The 13,956-nt window shown below is 41.5% G+C and overlaps 1 protein-coding gene across 2 annotated transcripts; it reads left to right on the forward strand.

Moving 5' to 3' along the window:
* The first annotated feature begins 880 nt into the window (after window positions 1–880).
* Window positions 881–10,682, forward strand: prdm1b (PR domain containing 1b, with ZNF domain). Of its 2 annotated transcripts, XM_028400160.1 has the most exons (7): window positions 881–1,050; window positions 1,400–1,710; window positions 4,644–4,763; window positions 5,969–6,209; window positions 7,530–8,455; window positions 8,551–8,679; window positions 9,020–10,682. In XM_028400160.1, exons 2-7 carry the CDS (start codon window positions 1,540–1,542, stop codon window positions 9,593–9,595), a joined length of 2,163 nt encoding a protein of 720 aa, XP_028255961.1. In that variant the 5' UTR covers window positions 881–1,050; window positions 1,400–1,539; the 3' UTR covers window positions 9,596–10,682. The 2 variants fall into 2 exon arrangements, with proteins under 2 accessions (XP_028255961.1, XP_028255960.1); XM_028400159.1 differs by lacking the exons at window positions 881–1,050; window positions 1,400–1,710; window positions 4,644–4,763 and adding an exon at window positions 5,743–5,832.
* Window positions 10,683–13,956: the final 3,274 nt, after the last annotated feature.

The raw sequence follows: 13,956 nt of genomic DNA on the forward strand, positions 1-13,956 counted from the left end.
ACACTAAAATTTCAAATGTTTTCTTCTCACCAAAAAATTCAAATGTTTTCGATTGCTTCAGATGTGCGCGTGTGTTTTTTGTAAACGTATTTATGAAAAGCACACAGACAACATCGCCACTGATAGAAAAGTCACATTCTCTTTGCCCTCCATATGCTGCTTTAACTGCTCTCTCCTGTCCTAGCTATCTTTATGCAGGCCACCAGGTGATCTGACCCAACTCGACAGTGTCTGAAAGTAAAGGGAACACTTACCAGACAGGTGTCTAAGTCCCTTTGAGCTGGGCTGACCTGCCCTACATCTGTAACTGCACAGCAACTAACAGAAAATCAATTTAATGAATATTGACGTCACCCCTGTATGTTTTTTATTATAATTTTGATGAGGAAACATTTTTCAAATATATCAAATTTAATTCCAAAAAATGTAAAAATTGCAAAAGAAAGTTTGTGTGTTTGTGCATTTGCATGTGTCATTTAGTTGCGTGTGTGTGTGTCTTAGGGGTCTTAGTTAAAGACACTGAGATGTAGGTCAAGGAGATACAGTGGCAGCAGATTGCTCATTAAGTGCCAAACCAAGCAAAAGTATACAAGTGTGTTTTTCAGTGGCAACAGGCCAGCCATCTGCTCTTCTTTTATTCATTCATTAAGATGTCTTCTTTGTGTGCTTGTGGACGTGTGTGTGTGTGTGTGTATGCATTCATCACAACAGCTACTCGCTGGCCAAGTGTACAACGTCACTGATGTTGTTGTCTAAAACCAACAGTTGTGTGTCAGATGGCTCAGTCACATGACCGCAGCGGCTCGTGATTGGACGGGGTGCTGAGCTAAAAAAGCTTGGCGCAATCCGCCGGCTCACGAGTTTCTGGTGAAGGGTTGACAAGAGTGACCACAGCGAGAGTGGATACCCAAAAAGGATCTGACTGAGAGGAATCACAGAAGAAGACAGACTGGGAGAGAGAGAGAGAGAGAGAGAGAACAGACAGGTTGACGATCAAGGGATGACATAGCCAAAGAAATGAGGATCCACCAGATGAATGAATGTTTGAAAGTAAGTCATTGTTTTTCTTTTTTTTTGTGAGCATTACCTAGAATGGTGAATAAATAAAACTGAATGAGATTAAGAAACTGACAGGAGGCTGACCTACTGACCAGTTTAAGTGACTAGAGACTGTTGGGATGTCAGCCAAGAGCAGTGTCATTGAACTTTGTTCATGAATGAAAGCTGAGCAGTGAATGAAAGCCAAAGCTAACAAGCAGTGAGAATGTTTAGATGGAGGCAAAGAGGCAAAGCTGATATGGGACGCTTATTATTTGAATCAGATCTCACTCGTGTGTCATACAAACATGTGTGCAAACTAAACATGTATTATAACAACTTTTTTTCCCCCTTTTTGCAGATCGAGCTTTAACCAACATACCTAAGAAACGGGACCTACCCCAAGCAAACCAAAGTACTTCTAAACCAAAGTAACTTAAACCAAAAACCAACCACACCAAACCAAACCCGTCGAGTACATTGTATTCTATATCGACAAGAATGAAGCTGGAAAGCACACCAGGAGATATGAGCGGGTGGAGGGAGGTGGACTTCGCTCTCAACTGCACCTATATTGTGCCGGACCAAGTGTCGGACCCCAGCTTCCGCCTGCCCAAAGCCATGACCTCCATCCCTCGAAACCTCACCTTCGAATATGGCACAGACAATGAGGTAAGAGCAGATTAAGATTTCCTTTGAAAACTCCAGCCCTACTTTAAGTAAATATCAGATTAAATCTTTTGTGTGCACACTTTATATTGTTATTATTGTCGTGTTACATAACATTCTGTCAGACCATCTGCATTGGGTTACTTAGAACAAAAGATGTGCTGACTAATGAGTTCTTGCATGGTGGAGTGTGTGTATGTGTGTGTGTGTAAGAGAGAGAGTGGGTGCATATGGGACAGCGGACATGCTGTCAGCTTGAGGTCAGGGACCTTTTTTTATGTCATCCTAATGTTTGGAGCTTTACTTGAGAGACATTTGCATTAAGTAGAAGTCCTTATACCAGCTTGTCTTATCTACATATATTACAAGATTTCTTTACAACTTCTCCTGTAATTCCTACAATCCTCGCCCACTCAGGTGAGTCAGTCAGCTGATTGTAGGCTACTGCTGTAAAACAGTTTTTGTCCAGACATGCCAAGCAAGAGGGAATTTGGACTGTAGCTTAAGGGGAGATTCATTATCTTGAAAGAAGGAGCGAGCAATGTCACTTGTTGTGCAGTACACTTTAAATGTTTGCGGTTGACTTCGCACTCCCCTTCCTCTTTTGTCCAGACCCACGCTGCATTTTCTGCCATTCTTCCTCTTCTCTCATGCTCTCATCTGTTCCTCGTCTCTCTCTGCAGCGTTTGCTGCTGCATCGCAAGAATAAACCACACTGAGGGCTAATTCAAAATCCCACACGTTGCTCAAACTTGATGCAGCCTAACTTGATTTCACAGTTTCTTCACAATCACATCATGTCACAAAAAAAACCTGTGCATAGATTTGTCTAGAAGTTCTTGGAACTATCAGATGAGATGACATGAAAACACACTCACATGTTTCCAGTAATCTGCTTTGCTTAAACTGGCTCTTGTCCACTGAGTGGTTTTCCTCCCTAAAGATGGTGTCATGTTTACCTTCCTCCCTTGATGCACTGTCACTTCAGATGGGAAAATTAATTTCCTGTGACTATGACAGGAGGCAGCCGCTCCTTTCTTTGTGTGGGATTGTGGGACAGTTTGCTGTTACCAGGAAAGGATCTGCGGGAAGGGTTTTTTATTCGTCACACACATTTGAAAAAATTAAAGCAGTTAGTGTGTTTACTACTTTGTTTGGCAACACATGCGACATTTAGACAAGCTTTATATTTCCTTGAAACTGCTTCACACATTTTCAGATCTCTTTTTTTCTTCCCAAAATGTATGGCGAAGTGTGCCAGGAAAGGCGAGGAGGGGTGAAGGGGGCACGTGGCAGATGGGGCGTTAGCAACGGGTGTCGCTAAAGTGGGGAGGTGGGGGGGGGGAGAAGCTGGGGAGAGGAGGGTGTGATGGGGAGGAAGGGGGGGGGGGGGGGGGATTTAGGTTAAAACCAGATGATTAACTTTCGTTGGGGACAGGCAGGCAGCCAGGCAGGCAGCCAGGCATCAGGCTTCAAGCTGGCAGGCACGCACAAGCTATTTCAAGAAAATTCAGAAGACATGAGGGTTGTGGATAAGGCTCAAGAAGAGGAGGGCCTTGGAGAAGGTGGTAGCGTGGGTCCACTTAAGAACGCCCTCCCTATTTATTTTCCATTCTTCAACACCCTTCCCTCCCTTCCTCCTTCCCACCCAACCTGGCTCAACTTAGCGGTTACGCGGTAGCGGCAGTCCAGCAGCCACAGCAATTTGTTAGTCACGCAACGCCAGTGAAGCACAATGTCCCTGTCAGACTGGTTCATCGCATCTTGGAATCACCTCACTCGCTTCAGTGGCCGCCCGACACGCACGCACACACACACACACACATCTGCTGCCCTTAGCGACCTGTTGGTTTTGTAATTAACTGAGTATACATCATTTACATGTGATTTGCCATGTTTTTTGATTTGATATATAATCCTTCATCAGTAGGAAGAGAGCGAGAGAGTGTCTTTACATATAGGGTTGATGGGTATTTAAAGTTCAGACACAAATCTCTTCAAGACACCAATGCTTAGTGTGTGTGTGCCGCAGATGCTGCTGCCCTGCCTAATGGTGTGTGTGTGTGTGTTTGGGTGTGCTTTAGGGGTTAGGGTTGACCCCAAGCTTGTCTAACTTTTGGGAATCGTAAAGCTGTTTTGCAACAAGATTTATGATCTTTACCAACTTTTCCACCTCAAAGATCAATAATGACTCACTACTTTGCACAACAAGACATGTAAAGCGTAATGTAGGTCCCAACATACAGCTGTCGGAAATATGTTCAGTCTTGAAGCACCTATGTGCAGGAAGGCAGATGAGGTGACTCAGTTCAGCATATGAAGAACATTTTGTAATCGCAGACTTTACGTCTTGACACAACCTGTCAACGAAAGAATTAGTCTCTTTATTTACTTTGTATTCTGTTTGTCAGTAAATTACCAAGACAAACATCTGTCCTCTCTCTTTCTTTCTGTCTCTGGTATTTATAGAAATCAGTGGAGTAGGTCAGAGAGAGTGTAATTCTCTTCATTCGTTTAACTCATTAGTGACAAAAGTGGGTCACTGTGTGCATCTAAATGTAGCTCAAGGAGCTGTCTGGGTTAACATAACTGAGCCACCGCAGCTGCAAGTCAGGCCTGCTGGATGTAAACAAACACAAGGCCATGTGAGTTAATGAAAGGATTTGGATCATTCTTTTAATTGTGCATGAAAGATTAACTTTTATGTCAAAAATTGTAAATAAAGTAGCATCTGTCATTGGTTTCCTGAAGACAACTACACTCCTACTCAATGTAAGGATGAGTAACGACGTGTGTAGAAATTTAGGATGTGACTCAGTGCAGACAATGTTAGCAGGCAATAAACTTTATGTAAAGTTGGGCATTTCAACACAAGTGTTTCTAGGAATTAGCATGGACCTTTTTTCAATAAGAAATATCTTTCACTTGTTTTCCAGGTGATAGGTGTGTTCAGCAAGGAGTACATTCCTCAGGGGACCCGCTTCGGCCCTCTGCAAGGAGACATCTACACCAAAGACAACGTCCCCAAACAGGCCAACAGAAAATACTTCTGGAGGGTAAATACAAAGCTTACATACTCAACTAAATAAAAACGGTGGGTTTAGATTCTGGTCCGGGAATGACTTTGCTCTACAAGTGAGAAATTCACCTGGGGGGGAAAAAAATCAGGGAGTGACTGTTGTTTTTTTTTTTTTTTTACTCTTCCTCTGTTTTTCATAATAAACACTGGTTGCTCAGGGGTAGGTTCCACATCAAGCTCATCCACACGTCAATAAGGAAACAAAATTGCTTTCACATAGATTGCACTTGCGTAGAGGGGTTTTGGTCAAAATTTTAGAGGAAGTTGGTAGCACGTAACAGTGGATTCACTCTTACACAGTCATCAGAGCCTTACCGGCACTCAGCTCCTAGGCTACATGTGTCACATACAAAAGGAAAGAAGATCATTGTTCAAAGAAAGAAAAAAGAAACACACAACCGAGTCATGGGTGTATATGTGTGTGTTTCCTTTCTCCCAGTCATCCACATGCAGCTTTTGTCACTCAGGATTGTTTTTTTTCACTCTGCTGAGTCAATTCCCAAAAGGACTTTTTGCTACCATCCTGCGTATTTTCCTTCCGGCTTTATTTCCTGTAAACCTCTCAAGGGGGTGTTCCTGCCTTATGGTACAATAGTGAAAGTCAGGCGATTACATTTTTCACCTCATGACTCAGGTAGAGGACAATAATGTGCGGCCAAAAGCATGCCTACGTGTGTATGTGTGACTGTGTGGTATTGGCAGCCTGCCAGCACCTGTCACATTTCCGTTTCATTTTGTTTTTTTCTATGTCATAAACCAGTGCACATAATCATAGGTACTTGTATCAGTGATGCATTCCATGGGTTAAATGGACGGAAACCACACAAAGTGAGAAGTGAAACAAAGCAAAAAAAAGAGAGAGAAAGAGAGAGGAGCAGTGACTGCGCTGATAGTTAGGCCACGCCTCCAAACCTCACCTCTAAAAGAGTGACGCTTCAACACAACACATGAGAGTGCTCTCAGGACACACAGAGCAGAGCACAGAGGAAAGCAGTGGAATACAGTAACTGAACAGGATAAAGGATATTTAATTGTACATGGCAGAGGTGATTATTTTTGTGTTTTGTAATCTTGAAATATGAATATTTTTACACAGTTTTTTGAGAATTTTAACATATTTTAACCAGAATTTTAATTGAAAGTTATGCTCACTCACGTTTTTCTCTTCTTCCTCTATTGCAGATTTACCACGGTGGGCAACTTCAAAACTTCATTGATGGCTATGACGTCCACAGGAGCAACTGGATGCGTTATGTCAACCCGGCCCGCTCCATGGCCGAACAGAACCTTGTGGCCTGCCAGAATGGCCGGGACGTCTACTTCTACACCATCCGCCCCGTGGAGCCCAAACAGGAGCTGCTGGTCTGGTACAGCCAGGAGTTTGCCCAGAGGCTCTGCAGCCAGCAGGAGGACCACAAAGAGAGTGAGTGCAAACCTTTTTTAGGAAGACAAGGAGATGTTAAAGCACAGAAAGGAACAAAGTATGCAAGCTGTTGTGGCTTAAAGTGTTGTTGGTGCATCAATGTATTTCAACAAAGGACAGACTTGTGAGGAGGCAACTATTTTTAGTGGTGAGACAAAACAATGACTCAAAAACCCCTTTTTATGTTTTGTTCTGAACAGTCGGATAAATATTATAATTAGATAACTAAGGGGGTGTCACAAAGTCTGTGTAAGAGGGCTCCTATCTGCAAAATTATTTCCATTCAAAGTACATGAAGATACCTTCTTCCTTTCTGGTGAAGAACGCCTGATGTTATCCTATTAGTGACTGTAATGATAGCTGACTTGATGGCATTGCTATCTGTCTGGCATACAAAGGTGAGGCAAATATTTAAGATCATGGGAGGACTGCACGTACGACACGCAGACCAAACAAATCTGTGGGATTTTAAACAGAGTGGAGTGGAGACATGTCAGGGGAATAATGGCTGGACAAAGTAGCATTGTGAGTCATTTGTTTTCAGCTATTTGTAGAGCATCAGATCATACCCTCAACATCCTGAAAGATGAGGGTAAGTCTGGTGATTCATGGCAACTGGATACACCTGATACATTCATCTTGGTGACTAATGCTAAGAAAAGACAAGGTAGCATTACTTTGCTTTATCAAACTAAGGTAAAGATCTTGAAAGCATTCTCCTTCCTATTAGTCATTGCTTATGGTCGTACAGGTTTGATTTTCTGATCCTTTGTGAATGCTATCTAGTTGGGGGACGATTTCCAGTGCAGATTTTTAATCAGATTGTTCTTTTAAGTACACGCATATAAGTGCAATTAAGAAAAAATAAAGCAGATCTGCCAGGTCTGCCAGCTGGTTCAACCTCAACCTAAGCGCTTACATACATCTCACACACGGAGCACTCTCAGCAGCAGTGACAGTGAGTTGAGCAAGAGAGCAAGAAAAGAAAAAAGGAAGAGATGTTTCATTTTTTGTGGTTAGTACGGTAAGGCAGCTTTACCCAGAAAAGGTTTCACAAATGAAACTCTGAATCCTGCTGTACATTCGCGATTACCTGACTCAAAAAAACACTACCACTAATGCTTTCTCCCACATCAAAATCACTACTGTGACAAACAGAAACCTACCCGGCGAGATTAACGTGTCAGCTCATAACTGAAACTACTATCATTTACCATAAGAGGAGTACCTCGCGTGGGCAGATCTGCCATATGTCATACAGAATTTAAGGATTCAATCTCATTACACATCAATACTCAATCTATTTTTTTCCCCTCACAGAATACATGAGCACCGATGAATACCATGAGCCAGAGTACACCAAACACCACCTACCTCAGCAGACGTGGCTTAAAGAAAGAACAAAGGAAGATGTGAAAGAAGAGAAAGATGAAGACACAGAGGAGAAGATCGATGTGGAGATGCTGGAGAGAGATACTCCACCTGACACGCCTGACGACCAAATAATGGACTTCAGCAAAAAGGGTGAGAAGGAGGATAAAGATGGAGAAGACAGCAGGGGAGTCATTCCGTCCCCTCAGCCTGAACACAGAGAGCCCAGTCTGGGCCTACATCACCCCTATTTACCAGATCACCACCCTGGGCTCACAGCCCCTCAAAGAAATCTCCCCCTTCATCTCCACGGCCTCTACGGGCACAGGGAGGGCCTTGTGTCCTCTTACCCTCTCTATTCCCAGTCCAGACCTCTCCAGCCCACTTATCAATTCCTTCCACCTTACAACCCACACTACCCTCGCCTTCTCCTCCCTTCATACTCTCCTCCCTTTCCTGGGATGCTGCCTTCAAGAGGATCTCTGCGATACAACAGCTACCTGGGAACAGATGGACTCCCTTACCCCCCAATCGGCCCTCCAAATCTTCTCCCAGTGTCCCTTCCCTACTCTCCATCTCTACATGGAGGCCTGAAAGAACTAACACCAAATATTTCACCATCAAGAGCTGCACCAGCTACCCCAGAGCTCTCGCCTCCTGCTAAGCCTAACAGCCACCACCAGTCCCCTGAGCAGTCTCCTTCCGGCTGCGAGGAGGCCATGAACCTGAGCGTGGGTACTATAAAAAGCAGCACAGCACCACGCAACGGCCCCGGGCACAAGTCCCTGCCCTATCCACTGAAAAAGCAGAACGGAAAAATCAAATATGAATGTAACATCTGCTCAAAGACATTTGGACAGCTGTCAAACCTCAAAGTAAGGATTGACTGAACTTCATTTTCAACACATCTCTTTTATAGGTTGCCATGTGACTCCAGTGCTCATGACTTTTCTTTGTATCATCTGTGTAGGTCCATCTCAGAGTGCACAGTGGCGAGAGACCATTCCAGTGTAACTTATGTAAAAAGAGCTTCACTCAGCTGGCCCATCTCCAGAAACATAACCTGGTGCACACAGGGGAGAAACCACATGAATGTCAGGTATGCTGAAAATGATCACCTACTGCTTGTGTGTTTTCCTCGTTGCACTTATCTTAGTGTATTGGTAACACCATGTCTATTTGACTCCCACTGAGCCACAATCCATCTTTTCATGCAATAGCATCTTTATGCTTTTGTTTGCTAATGTTACTCTGTGGGCGTGAGTGTCTTACAAAGAGAAAGTAGTCCCTCCGGTTTTATGTGAACACAGAAAAACTGAAACGGTACAATCAATCCTGATACTAGAAAGATGACTTCACCCTGTTACCGTTTGCAGCGTACAATCAGTCATGTTATTGTTAGTCACCATAGCATGACCTTCGATTTTATTGTTTTTCAGGTGTGTCATAAGCGCTTCAGCAGCACCAGCAACTTAAAAACACATCTGCGCCTGCACTCCGGGGAAAAACCTTACCAGTGCAAGCTGTGCAACACCAAGTTCACCCAGTACATCCACCTGAAACTGCACCGCCGCCTCCACAGCAGCCGCGACCGCCCCTACCGCTGCCAGCTCTGTGCCCAGACCTTCTTCCACCGCTTTTCGCTCTGCATCCACCAGCGCAGCTGCTGCCCGGCCAACTCCACCGCTCCTATTAACGTGCATTTGAAAGAAATGGTGGAGAGGTTTGACGCCAGTCAAGAGGCAGATACGCTCACAGAAACAGCAACGCCGCCTCAGGTGGGGGAAGCTGTGGAGCACTGGCTGGTTCGTACTTTAGAAGGCGAGGGAAAGGAGGACCAGAAGGAGGCCACCATGCTGCTGAAAGCACTGACAGCAGCTATCAGTGCACCAGTGCTGCCCATGGCCCAGTCAGCTATATCTGCATCACACCATAGCCCTCCTCTGCCCTATCAGGAGCGGGCCAGTGTTGTGCATCTCCACAAGCGATCAATGGTGAAAACAGAAGGACAGTGAGAGGAAAACATGAAGACAAACATACAGCATATTATCTACAAAGAAATCAGGTATCGCCAAATAAAATTCCCTGTGCATAACAGGGACAATGAACTTTGCTAATCCAATGAGCACAGCACCAAAAGAAGAGCATTCCAAAGACTGAGTGAGGTCATTCAGGGACTGTACTTTCTCCTGGTTTAAAAATGTAAAGGGGGAAACGTTAAGCTGTGAAATATTTAAAACTCTTTTCACTCAGGTAGAGAATTGTTTGCTTTTTTGTGCTTTAACTTATTACTTTTCTAAACGGACAAGTGATCTATATTTATTTAGTTGTATCATAGTTTGTTTTACCTTTAAGGCTTTTTTTTTAAACATGTTGATATTTCTGAGGAGATTAGATCTCTAAGGAAGAATTGCAAACTCGGCATGAACCTGTGGATCAGCCTTCACTTGTTTCAATGCTGCATTGTGTTACTTTGTGGGACGACTTCTGGGTACACGTCAAAGCACAAACCACCTTTCTGTACCTCGACTGTGATTATTTTATTTATAAATGATTAAAAAGGGGGAAAAAAATCAGGTGTCCTAAAACTGTGTAATGATAACAATAATAATTAATATAAGCAATTGCCAAAATTACAATCAAAAACATGAATGTGTAGCACTGTTTTTGGATCATTATTCAAAGCAATTCAGACAAAGCATTATTCACTTTTTTTTTACAACTAATATGTACACATGTCTTGTTCATTCTTCAAAATTCAGGTATTTCTTAATGCTTTACTGCAAATGTTTGTGAGCATAAGCGTCATCCAAATCTCAGTTCAGACAAAGGTACCTCATCTTCACCAAGCTAAAAGGAGCACAATTTAAATGCAACACTTGTCTGTTTTGCGTCTCCCAAAAGCACCAGGAATCATTTTAAAATTTTACTACTGAGTCAGTAAAATTCCTTTGTCCTTTTTGTAGTTTTGTTATGTACAGTTTGTTTGTTTACGTAGTTTATTTTTATGATAAGATGTTAAGAATTTATATGTGAGAGACTATTTTGATGATACTTTTATATTTACATGATGTAGCATATTAAAGATATTGTTACTATAAATGTATCATGTGTTTTCTTGTGGGAAAGTGATCGGAAACATGCAACATATCGTCGCTGTTGCTGATTATTTACCAACATCAGTTATTCTGATTAGATATCTTGTCTGTTTTGTGTTCTTTATGGTGACATTCTAACCGCCTTTTATGCTTTTGAACCCATTAACCTAAAAGCCACGGTGGCATATACTGACAGAACCTGTACACTGTTGACAGGAACACAACAAATCCAGCCTTGCAACATCCTGCTCACTCTCTTTTCACTGGTAATACACTATAGGAAGTTCCACAACACATTCCAATAAGTGGTTCATTTTTACAGCCAGTTTTTCCTGGAAAGTGCAGGAAGGAAATAAAACGTATGTCATACCCATGAAAGTCAGACAAAGCACTGATTATACAATCAATTTTATACAGTTTTTTAAAAGTGATTCCTCATTTTGCTTCTCTTAGGCAAGATGTTTCTGCTGAAATCTTTTCTCAGACTAAGGTATATTTAGAAAGCTATGAGAATCGTTTGTCACGATATACTTAGACACGCACATACTTCATCATGTTTGTGCCAACAGATGATATATAAAACTTACATCCTGTTTTCATAATAAATAAATACATCAAAATAATCTGATCTTAGCATTAAAAAAGCCGGTTTGCCCCACAATGTTTCACAATGTCAATTATTGGAACATTCTTTAGGAATCAACAGGTGCATTGTGTCTTATGAAAACCACATTTGACTACCCGAACTAATATGAAACATGATCATTGCCATGTCATGGCAGTGACACACACTTTCAACCAAGAAAATCTGTAGCAAAGTTACTGTAAGCAAGGTTTGGTCTTTACAGTAATTGTCTCTCTCAGCAGCCTCCCTTTTCTCTTTATTTCTGTCTTAACCACTTTCTTTTTTCTTTCTGCTGTGTGCACCGACTCCTCACACTGTAGTATTTCCTCTGCTGTGGGAAAGAACCCCACAAGAAAACACCTACACACCACTGACCAGAATAAAAACACCTCAGACCTTAGAATGTGCAAAAAAAACTGCCACAGTGACAGGAAACCATTTTTCGTCTGACACTGTAATTCTAGTGTGCAACGGAGCAACTAAAGCTGAAGTGATTGTTTAAATATAGGCAATAATGTTTGGATAAAATGAAGAAAAATACAATATAATATCTAGTGTCTTATTAGATAAGTATCCCACAGTATCCATAGATATCCCCCTTGATTAGTTGGCTAAATATTCATCACATTCATCTTCCTTTACACACATATTTCTCTAAAAACAAAATCACTCTGCAGCCCAAATGCAAAGGTTAGCTGGTGAAAATACCACCAAAAAGTAAAACATACCAACTTATGACTACAAGAGGCATGAGTTCAAACCATTCGGCCGTTATTGGTTTATATATTTTGTGACAGGAAACGTGATAACGCAGGTCTGTTCATATGAAATGGTAGAAATTCTCCTGAATAAAGTTCCTATGCAAACATTCACTTGTAAAACAACAAGTAAACAAAGAGCTGATGCAGTGGCAACATCCCTGTAGGTAGGTAGGAACCTACATTGTCCTCTTCCTTGGAAGAAACCAGTTGGATAATCATCAAATATCTTTTACACGTGACCCTGAACTGTTGTGGCACCAAGGTGTCACTTTCTGTTTGAATTCAACAGAAAGATTACAGGGATGATAATGACAAAAGATAGTTAGGAGTGTGTGTTTGTGGGTGGGTGGTTGTGCCAATAACAAACTCACTGTTGCCATAGTATTTAGGAAGACAACTTTTTTACATTATGATATTATGGATTTCATAGATTTTGCTTATCACTACATCATATGTTTCTGACTTTCGGTTGCAGTTTTCCAGTGGTAAAAGAGATATAAATGGGTGTATGACACTCATTAAAAGTTGTGACATTGCAGCAATCAGCCAAATGGGTCTAAAGGTTTACAATATAGCAATAAAAGTAGTGGTTTAAATCATGTAGTATCATAGTAAAGCCATGTGATTTCAGTATAGTCTGAATGTTTAGAAAGGGTCATCTACAGCCTATTAGCAGAAAACATGAATACAGTATTGAACACTGTAGAGAGAATGGGGTCTGGATAAAAGTGTGTTACCAAATATTTGCATCAATAATTATTTAACATGTTTTTTTCAATGAGGAATGAAAGAAAGGAGTGGTGTCTCTTCAAAATGCCTTAAATATGTAGCTATGCTAATAATATCCTGCAACCTCTGTGTGCAAATAAACTTAGAAATGTGCTGATTTTGAATAAATATTAACATGCTATACATAGTTTTAGATTCTCCACAACTCAACCTAAGTTCTTTTAGAGAGACCGTGAGCACCATAACATAATTAAATCATATTTAGCAATGTAGCATTAAAATGCTATCGCTATACCTCTGAATAAGTCCCGTTACAAATCCATTTCTTGTTATTTATAGTCCACACGGGTCCACTGCTCCGAAGAATTAACCGGATTGTCAATGAAAATATTCCAAGGGTGAAAAATATTCACACATTCTGAAAAATGTAACTTACAAAAAAAAAAAAAAAACGTACAGGACGCCATCTTTACTTTAGCGGGCATGCGCAGACATCACCTCGGCCCCAGAACACTCCAGCCTGACATCGGACTGAGCAGCAAAACAACCGGCAACATGGCTGCCTTTAGTAAGAGAGAAACTGAAGCCGGGAGTAAAACTGAGGACGGGGGACAGCGCGGAGGGCTTTGGGCGTCTCACAGTGAGGTACCGAAACTAAAGTTGAAAGAAAATCAGGAGTTAAACTGACGATTATCTGCTTAAATGTTTTTCAATCAAACTAACATCCACTCGCTGACTTCCGCATCTGGTGACGTCAGGTGCATGTTGACGTTTTTAGGTATGCGTGATAGAGCAAAACTGTCAATCATTTGAAACTGTTAAGGCTGGTTTTATTTGTTTAAAAAAAGATTAAAAAAAAATAAATTAATATACAAATATGAATTTTGAATAATTAATTTTAGGCTCATTGAAGTGTGTATAGTCATATACACATGTATAGTCATATGATGTGGTTTTGCACCAAGCATGTTCTATTATTGTTCAAATATTTTAGACCCCAATTACAGAAAATCAGAATGATGTTTCCTTTAAAATGATCTCACACAATAAAATAAAATTGAACCCAAATCACTGCAAAGAGGCAGTTGAATGAACTTCTTGGTGTTATAGTTTGAAGGTCAAAGGTCACTGTGGCCTATAAAAATCTTTTCATTTAGTATGTT

This window comes from Parambassis ranga, chromosome 2 (genome assembly GCF_900634625.1).
Source record: "Parambassis ranga chromosome 2, fParRan2.1, whole genome shotgun sequence".
In the NCBI taxonomy this organism is placed as follows: domain Eukaryota; kingdom Metazoa; phylum Chordata; class Actinopteri; family Ambassidae; genus Parambassis; species Parambassis ranga.

Excerpts from the sequence above, each read along its gene's own strand:
- prdm1b (XM_028400160.1), top strand. The coding sequence starts at position 1,540 with ATGAAGCTGGAAAGCACACCAGGAGATATGAGCGGGTGGAGGGAGGTG. Across the intron at positions 6,210-7,529 it reads GCAGGAGGACCACAAAGAGA|AATACATGAGCACCGATGAA; the intron begins GTGAGTGCAAAC and ends TTCCCCTCACAG. Across the intron at positions 8,680-9,019 it reads AGAAACCACATGAATGTCAG|GTGTGTCATAAGCGCTTCAG; the intron begins GTATGCTGAAAA and ends ATTGTTTTTCAG.